At 42.1% G+C, this 9,689-nt stretch overlaps 1 protein-coding gene across 1 annotated transcript in view; it reads left to right on the top strand.

The window, feature by feature from the left end:
* plcb3 (phospholipase C, beta 3 (phosphatidylinositol-specific)) overlaps positions 1 to 9,434 on the top strand; it is a 64,812-nt gene extending 55,378 nt beyond the window's left edge. The window contains 9 exon segments of the mRNA XM_030076011.1: positions 1,351 to 1,386; positions 1,650 to 1,759; positions 1,972 to 2,081; positions 2,416 to 2,575; positions 2,978 to 3,054; positions 4,512 to 4,601; positions 4,744 to 4,801; positions 5,216 to 5,302; positions 7,672 to 9,434. Coding sequence (XP_029931871.1) covers positions 1,351 to 1,386; positions 1,650 to 1,759; positions 1,972 to 2,081; positions 2,416 to 2,575; positions 2,978 to 3,054; positions 4,512 to 4,601; positions 4,744 to 4,801; positions 5,216 to 5,302; positions 7,672 to 7,983 — 1,040 coding nt within the window. The 3' untranslated portion in view covers positions 7,984 to 9,434.
* Positions 9,435 to 9,689: the final 255 nt, after the last annotated feature.

Consider the following 9,689-nt stretch of genomic DNA (forward strand, 5'->3'; position numbering starts at 1 on the left):
ATGACATGTGCGTTTTTCTGCAGCTGCCATTTTGGCTCAATAGAAAGTGGGTGTTCCCCTCATCCCACCTTATCACATGAGATATCATTGGAAAGGCCTGGATGTCCTCTGTACACCAGGACTGGATAGGGTAGCTCAAATGAGTAAAAGGATATAGACGATCAATTCATGTCCACTACAGAGGACATAATTGAATAGGCTGGGTCTCAGGAGGATATAAATAATAGTGACTAAACTCATTTCTGCAGTTAGAAAAGTCAGTAAGTTTTTGTAGGTGTATGTGGGTTTACTGCATCCCTGGTTCAATATGTAAAAGGTCATGAATAATACATGATGGTATCCAGGTCCCATATAGAAACACTCACATTAACTATATGCTGTGAATACAACACAATCAACAGCTGCTTGGAATGTGTCCTTGTGCTTTTGTCTGCACTACAAAAACATCCATTCGAACAAGCCTCATTTAATCTTGTAATGAGTCTCAACATCTTCTGTATTTTGGGCTGTGGCCTCCAGCTCTGCGGCTCGCTCTGTCGCCTGGTTGGTCGACCGGTCCGCAAAAATTTCTCCACCTTTTGGCAGGCACAGCTTTTGGCCCTAAGAGGCTGTGATTTGGCGTGGAGGTGTGTGTGTGTGTGTGTGAGTGTGTGTGAAGGTGTGTGTTAATGTTCTTGCCAAAAGGCAGGTGGGTGTGGCAATTGGAGTGGCTTATCGCAAATAGGTACATAATGGTAATGGACTTACAGACTTAAACAAGGTTTTGTGGACAGGTTGGTCATGAGCCAAACTTAATGGATTCATTTAATATGGCAAAACTTTATAGAAACACACACACACACACAAACTTTCAGTGCAGTCGGTTTGCCTACACTTTAGCCACACCCTCTTTCATAACTTATGAACGGATTATTGTAGACACTTGTCGGAGGCGTCACTGAACTCAGCAGAGGTTCCTTTTTCAGTCCCGCCATCTTGTCCTGTTGAAATTTGACATGGAGGTCAAGTGTGTTGTGCGGTTGTGTGTGTGTGTGAATGCATACCGGTGCCTGGTTGCAGGGAACTTTCTTATTTCAGGGCCTCACAAAATACCCGAAACAGCTGAAACTTTTGTTTTGAAAACAAAGAATAATGATCTCACCCCGTTTTTTCCATATGAGAAAGTCAATACAAGATGAAATGACCTGCTAAAGCAACGTTAAACCCATGGATATTGTTTTGTCAGTTGCATGTGGCGAGATCTGCTGTTTATCCCTGATCCATTTTCCCATCGTCCATGTCACACATCCTGTCTGTCTGCCTCTCCTCCTGTGCTTATGTGTGTGTGTGTGTGTGTGTGTCTCACACCAGGTCAGAAGGAGGACCTCATAGCCACTGTTCTGTCAGGTAAGCTCATTCCAGCGCACCCATTTCCATCCAGAGAGGTTCTTGGTGTCATTTTCTGTCTTATGTGTATCAGCATATTGAGTGATCACATAGCACTGAGCATAAAAGCGAGTTTTCAACAGCTTATAAGTTAGAGTACAAGTTGGAGATGGCAGCTCAGTGTTAACAGGATTCAGGTGGGAATACTAAAGCATGTAACAATGCTTTTTTTTTTTTTTTTTTTCCCCAAAACCCTTAAACACCTCATACATTTTCTCTCTCAGACGTCCAGGTCATGTCTATAGAGGAGCTGAGGCAGCAGAAGAAGTACCTGAAACTGCTCAAGAACCAGTGCAAAGAACTCAAAGAGCTGCGCAAGAAACACTTTAAGAAGGCACGTGGACACACACACACACACACATACATACATATAAGATTAACACAACTCAAACACACATATTCACATTGATTTCATATAGGTTTGTGTCTACATAAAACTGGATGTGAAAAATGAGTTAATATTTGATCATGAGATGCAAGATTAAGAAGAAAAAGTCTGTGTGGTTGTGTCTGATTTTGTGTGTGTGTGTGTGTGTGTGTGTGTAGGTGTGGTCTCTGAGTAAGGAGCAGAAGAGTCGGTGTAACCAGCTTCAGTCCGACACCCAGAGGAGACGCAGCCAGATGGAGAAAAACCTCAAACGCAGCCTCAAGAAGAAGTAAGGAGGGACGGATGGGAAAAACATGAGGAGAGAGGAATGGGGAGATGCAAATGAGGGAGAAAGGAGGAAAGATAAGATGAGGAGGACGCAGGAAGGCACGGATTGCGTGAAAATGGGCAGATAGAAATGATTCAGTGAAGGAGTGGAGGGAGGGAAACTTAAGAAATAGACAAAACAGCTGGAGAGAGTGGAGGAAGTTTTATATACTTTGATATAACCAATGGAAAAATGGTTAATTGCAGTTGACTGAACATGACCTGTGTGTGTGTGTGTGTGTGTGTGTGTGTGTGTGTGTGTGTGTGTGTGTGTGTGTGTGTGTGTGTGTGCCCAGCGAGCCGCAGGAGCCGGTGCAGAAGCAGCTGACGGCGTTGGATCAGGAGCTTCAGAAGCAGACGGTCCAGCTGAGGGAATGGCAGATGCAGGAGCTGCTGAGGCTGCGACAGCAACAACACACACTGGAGAGAGAGAGGAAGCAGGTGCACCTGCAAGAGGTACGGACGACACACACACACACACACACACACACACACAACAAAGAGAGGCATATTTGTTTTCTCTCCATCTCTCTCTCCGACACACCTACAGAATACACACACAAACTCATAGTGACACAGAGCCGCCCAGCTGCTTCTTTACATACTGACTCTCCAAATCTAACACACACACACACACACATAAACACACACACACACCTCCCACTGTATTCCTCCTATATATTCACAGATATATAGTGTGCACACATACAGAAAATGTTATAACCGGGCTAAGAAACTTTGCTCTGTCACTTACTTGCACCAACAAGAGCCACACACTTACACACACACACACACACACACACACACACACAAACACATGCACACACAGATATCCTGACAGGCTGTCTGTGTTTCCAGGCTTTCCAGCGGCTGAAGGAGACGGCTCATGAATGCCAAGCAGCTCAGCTGAAGAAGCTCAGGGAGACGTGTGAGAAGTAAGGGCCGCTTGGTGTGTGTGGTCACACTGGAACGAAACCAAATAAAATAAACATAAGGACATGTTTGGACGGGACAACTGGGGAACTGTAAAAATGTGGCTTTGGGACACGAATAGGGCTCATCAATATTGTTTTTTTTTTTAGGGTCAGTACCAAAACTCATTATTAGTAATCCAGGACTTGAAAACTGCAGCGTTAAAATTGACAGTATAGAAACATCAACACAAACCTTGCTTTGAATTTACAGATGTTTAATTATGTCAGTAAAAAAAACAAAAAAAAAAGAACAGAACTTAGCCACAAAAAAACCCCCAAAAAAACAATGGACGCCTGAAATTTAGGTGTATAAAACTACATTTATAATTATTAAAATAACATATTTAAAGGTCAGATCAGTGATGTTAGGGTAAGATACTACAAGTTAGTGTTTTTGTCTGTAAAACTAAATGAAACTAAATGAAATACAAATCTAGTGAAAAGAGATGTGCAGTCTGTGTGGTTTTCACATTGGCCATCATGTTAATCAAATTTATGCTACTGATTATCACAAAAATTCTTAATATCGGCCCTGATAATAATCCAGGATCGATACTTGGTTGAACCGGCCACTTCTCCTTCTTTAACTGTTATTTTATTCATATTATTACTAGAATCACTGTCTTATGCTAATCTCCTGTGGTTTCTATCATTTTCTAATCCTGTATCAGTATATCGATTTTGGACATTATGAACATGTAATTTATTTCAGCCTGTAATCCACTCATTTTAAAGCTATTTTATTCAAGGATTCAAGGATTGAACTTTTATTTTCATACCAGCTCACATTTACATGTTAATGGCACGAAATTAGGACTTGGTCCCGGTATAAAAAGCCTAATAAATAAAGAGAGCAAAATATAAAAAGAGCAGAATATATACAACAACATAAAAATATATAAATATAAACAGTTAAATAGCTTTGATAAATCGTCATGTAGTAAACAGGACACTGCACAGCTCACAGGTGCTTTGCATTAGGGTCTTGATACTGACTTTTACATCACCCCATATTAATGTCAATACTAGACTGTGTTCATTTATTCATTATGTGCTGAAAATGAAGTTTTATACTATCATGAAAGAGATGCAGTTTGTTTTGTTAAATGTAAAACTTGAGGATCTATAGTGAGGTTACATAACATCCTGGTAGCTGCACTCTTGGAACAAGGCGAGGACATTTGTTCTTGATTTCAAAAACAAATTCTCACATGCTTAGGAGAAAACAGTTTGTGGAGGTTCAGTCCCTTATTGCCAGACAGCCGAGTGAGGTGGTTGACCGCTGAGGAAATGGTACGATGATCTCAGATCCTCACATCCTCTGCCAGAGTTACATCTGGCTTTGAGAGTTGTTGGACAAGTGGACACGGTGTTGGAGCTGTTCCTGTGTGTGTGTGTGTGTGTGTGTGTGTGTGCAGGGAGAAGAAAGAGCTGCAGAAGATCCTGGACAGGAAGAGGCTCAACAGCATCAGCGAAGCCAAGAGCCGCGACAAGGACAAGGCTGAAACGTACGTGTGTGTGTGTGTGTGTGTGTGTGAGTGAAGCTTGAGATATATACGGCACACGAGGGCTGTAAGATTTATTTTCATTCAAGCTCCTTATATTCCTTTATCTCCCCCTCTCTGTCTGCATCTCTGTCTCTCTCTGCAGGGAACTGAATGAGATCAACAGGAAGCATATTCAAGACTCTGTCACCTTAATCCGCAGGGTGAGTCTGCACACACACACACACACACACACACACACACACACACTCTGTCTCTCTCTCCCTCTCTCTTATCTCCAGCAGTCCTTGAGAGTGTCCATTTATCTACTTTCCAGTACATTTTTCTGCCAGTCATCATCTTTACTGTCCCGTTTGCCATTTTCTCAACTCCTCCATCTCCACGCCTTTTTCTTTCTGCCCTTGATTCACCTCTTTTCCCTCAAAAATGTCCTCCTCCCCCCCTCTCCTTTATTTTCGGATCACTCTGCCTCCTCATCTACGTTTGCCATCTTTTCCTCACGCTCCCCTCTCCTCTTTCCTCCGTCTTTCCACCCCTCTCATATTTTCTTCCCTCCAAACCTCCCTCCTTTCCTTTATTTCCTCCTCACCTCCCTCCCGTCTTTCCCGTCTCTCCAGCTGGAGGAGGCCCAGACCAGGAGGCACGACAAGCTCATGCTGAAACAGAGGGAAGTGCTGCAACACATAGATGAGGAGCATCCGATGGTAAGCAAACACACACACGCACACACACTCCACTGTTTCAAGCACTACTATTCCCATTCAAGAGCGGCCTTTTGAATTACCTTGACAGCGGCGAGGCACTTAATCGTGCGTGCAAACAAACACACCGGCACTTAACACAGCTCTCGGGTGAAAACCGACTTTGTTTTTTATGCAGCGTAGCCGCCGTGCGTGTTCCAAGTGTATCCACCTGGGGTTTTAATTGAGCCGAGGGGGTTGTGCGCTCTCTAAACCTGCGGAGGATTAGGTAATCCTTCAGTTGTTTTTGTTCGCCTTGGTTTACCCGGGGAAAGTCGACTGAGCACACGCGGCATTTTTGCTGCAGCGCCCTGCTTTATATTCACAGTTCCAGCCGGTCGCACCTGGGAGCTGCCCAGTGGAACCACAGTCTTCTGCCGGCTCAAGGACACCTTGATGGCAGCTGCTGAATGAGGGGAGAGTGCATGTTCTCATTATGCTGCTTTTTCTCTGCCCCCCTCTGAGCTGCCAGTGGCTTTGTTACCTGAGAGGCAGCGGGGAGCGGCGGCTTTGGGGAAAATGCTGCTCCTCGCTTCTTTTTAGGCAGAGGGCATGGTTTTGTTGAAAAAACTTTGTTGAAGAACAAGTGTCCACTTTTTTTTGTGACCTGACTTATCTCAATGACGAAGAGGCAGAGACAGAGGACATGAAAAAGGAGAAGGGATTGGTGGAAAAGCTGATTGTCGTGACTGTGATGGTAAAGAGTCAGTGTGGCTGTGTGACCGGAGTTTTTGCTTCGTGTTCGAGAGTTGCGCCTAAGTCGCCTGCTGTTTGCTGATGGCGGCAGCTGTAGGAGACCAGGTGAACAATGTGTGACCGGCCTCCTCATAATCAGCATAAAATACAGTGAATTCAGTGTTTTTTCTCCTAAAATAAGCAGAACAGTGTGAATGCGTCTTTAATCCTTCACTTTGCAGCAAATTGCAGCAGTTCCCAGCAGGTCTAGGCGCTCAAATCGTTTGTCCCTTTCATCCCAAGCCTGCTTCTCTAACCTCCAGGCTACCAACACCCCAACAGAAGTTAAAGGAACAGTTCCCCTGAAAATCAAAAAGTTGTCTTTATGTATTCACCCTTGAGCCAGTTGATCAACACAGAGGGAGGGAGCTCCAAAACAGCTGAAGTCATTGGGTTTTGCTTTTTTAGAGATCCAAAAAAGAACAATAAATGACAACAAAATTCCTCCATGCAGCTCGTGCATCATAATCCAGGTCTTCTGAAGCCCAACAATCAAATTCAGACTAGAAAATACCTACATTTATTATTATTTAGCGCTAGATTTCAACTGATATGGGGTTTTTAGGACCAATTTTTTTTTTAACTGAAGTTGCCATTCACCAGTATTGTGTGCTGATATTCAGTATCTTCAAATTTGAAAATGCAATATTAAACAAACAGGGAAACTATTAGTAGAGTAAAACTGGTGAAATGTCTGAATAAACAAAATGAACCAAGACAGTATTGCTGATACAAAAGAAGTCAAAAGTGATGCTGAATAATAATAATAATAATAATAATAATAATAATAATAATACATTTTATTTGTTATGGCGCCTTTCATGGCACTCAAGGTCGCCTTACAGTAAAAATAAATACAGAATACAGCAACGACAGAAAAAAAAAAAAAAAAAAACACAGCATAAAAAACATCACAGACAACACAGCATAAGAAAACATCATAGAAAATAGCATAAAAAGAACATCATAGAAAATACTTAATTGGAATTATGCATTGAATTATGCATTGTGACACCCACCCCACATATAAACTACAACAACTATTGGTTCTATTGATTATACTATTGATTATATATATATATACATACATACATACATACATACATACATATACATATACACATATATATATATATACATATATATATATATATATATATATATATATATATATATATATATATATATATATATATATATATATATATATATATACATATACATACACACACACATACATATATATACATACAGTCTTCCCTTCAGTTGCAAGCATTGTAAAAGATGGAAAACAGATCTATCACTTTGTAACTCCACCCCCATGTAACCATGTTTAAATACCCACAAAAACAAAGTTGATTTTAAAAGAAAGCTAGAGAACAGTTTTGTTCATATTGGAAAGGGGAAACATGGATTTAAAAAAGGCAGATATTGATTTTATCAGTTTATCCCTATTTATCCCTATTTAGTGCAAATCTCCATGTAGCCTGTAATAGTAAAACATGCCCTGCTAACTCGCCCCACATGTCGACACTGTGCTTGGCAAGAACATTTTTGACATTTTTCCACCGTTTCCTGTCCCGTCTCTGTCTCCGCAGCTGCAGTCTCGGCTGGAGAGGGATCTGGAGCTGGAGCTTCAGCACATGCCCGAGGAAATCTGCCAGTACCTGCAGGAGGAACTGCAGAGCAAAGGCCTCCGCAGCGACGCGCTCTTCTCCTCCCTGTCCAATCACAGCAGCCCCAGCTCCGGCTCGGGCCCGCCCTCCAACTGCTCCACGCCCTCCTACCCCTCCACGCCCAATCGGAGCCCCTGGAACAGGAGCATGGACAATAGCACTGCCTCATTGGCCGAATCCACTTCCTCGTCCACCACTCCCGTCCTATCAGAGGCCGAGATGTCGTTCAGTTAAAACTAAATGATGTAAAAAGAAAAAAGCATACACTCAACTGGGGTCTATAATGATAATAATGTGGGATAGTAATGATATGGGGTATTTACTTTAACTAATTTTATTCTTTTTTTTTTTTGGTCATTTTTTTATCACAGACTATTGTCTTGTTCTCGTCTATAGAGCGTTATTGTTGTTTGTTTTTTTTGGCTGTTGATGTTTTTTTTTTTTTTCTGTCAGACGATACATCATGCGTCATAACCAACTCCATTTTTACATTTTCCTCATCTTTTTGTCTTGTCGCTTTTAAGATTTTATACCCTATCATTTCCTTTTTTTTTTTTTCCCTGATCAAACACCTGTGCTGATCTTTTTGCCGCACCGCCAGCTTCATGGTGATCGTCTCTGGCATCGTCGGTACTGAAGCCGCTCCCACTCAGCTTCAAGCCCCTCGACTCCCAGCTTTAAAACGTGGAGGCGCACTCAAGGAAACACAGGCAGCCAGGGGAAATGTTTGGTACACAAATGCATTTCTTGATTCAAGCTTTCATTTCTTGAGAACTACAGTCATGCGGCTAAGTGTGTTGATAAATTGTTTTAATCATTTGTAACGTGCAGATTTCTCCAGAGACTGGGCCGAGGATTGTTGGAAAACTTAATTCTCACTTTATGCTTTTTGATTTGGCACCATTTTCATACGTTTACACATTTGGCCATTCATGTAGCTTCATAACAGCTTGGAGCTGTAAAGATATGGGGAATTACAGAAACCGCAGCTTGTGGTGACGTCTTTAAGCTGCGTATGAATGATTTTATGACTTTTGCAATCAAGGAAACCACAGATTCTCCAATGACTCCGTTGTCCTACAAGTAGGAATTTTTACTGTAGCAACCAGAAATTATGATGGTGATAGAAAACGTTTTTAAAATTTTTGGGATCACAAATTAGTGCAAAAACAAAAATTATTTTTTTTGTGTCTGACTTTTAAAGCTTTTAAAAATCCAAAGTTTTACCTGTAATGGCAGCAGCTGACCAGCAGGGGGTGCTGCTGTCTTAACAGTGTGTTTTAATCAGCTGCTGAATGGTTTGAGCTACCTGTCCAATCATTCAGCCAGATTATTCTATTGTGCACGCACGCACACACACTCACACACTCTCACACACCCTTGTCCAGCCAGGCCTTGCAGCATCATCGGTCAGGATAAACCTGCGGCCTTTAACCTCCTGTCAAAATCTAGCCATGGTTAGAGGGGTCAGAGTCAGAGTCACATCTGGATACACTGCTTTGTGTGTGTGTGTGTGTGTGTGTGAGAGAGAGAGAGAGAGAGAGAGAGAGAGGGAAGGAAAGAGAGGGAGCGAGAGATTTTGTGATACAACACTTTGACTTTATAGAGGAACGCATAAGCGGACATACTTTGCTCTCGCTGTCTGTCTCTCTCTCTCTCACACACACACACACACACACTCACACACACACTATTATATTCATGGACACTGTGTACCAAAGAGCATATTTTTCAGATAGAGAGCTGTGTCCATACACAGACACCGTCTAGACACACACACACACACACACGATTTATCGGTTCAGAGGTTAAAACTGTCCAGGACAATGGGCTAAGTTAATAAGTCTTTAAATCCCCGCCTCATCTAATCCGGTCCTGGTCTGAAACACACACACACGCACTTAAAGAGGGAGTCTTCATAATTTTCCAAATATCAGAGA

The sequence above is a fragment of the Myripristis murdjan genome, chromosome 18 (assembly GCF_902150065.1).
Source record: "Myripristis murdjan chromosome 18, fMyrMur1.1, whole genome shotgun sequence".
NCBI lineage: Eukaryota > Metazoa > Chordata > Actinopteri > Holocentriformes > Holocentridae > Myripristis > Myripristis murdjan.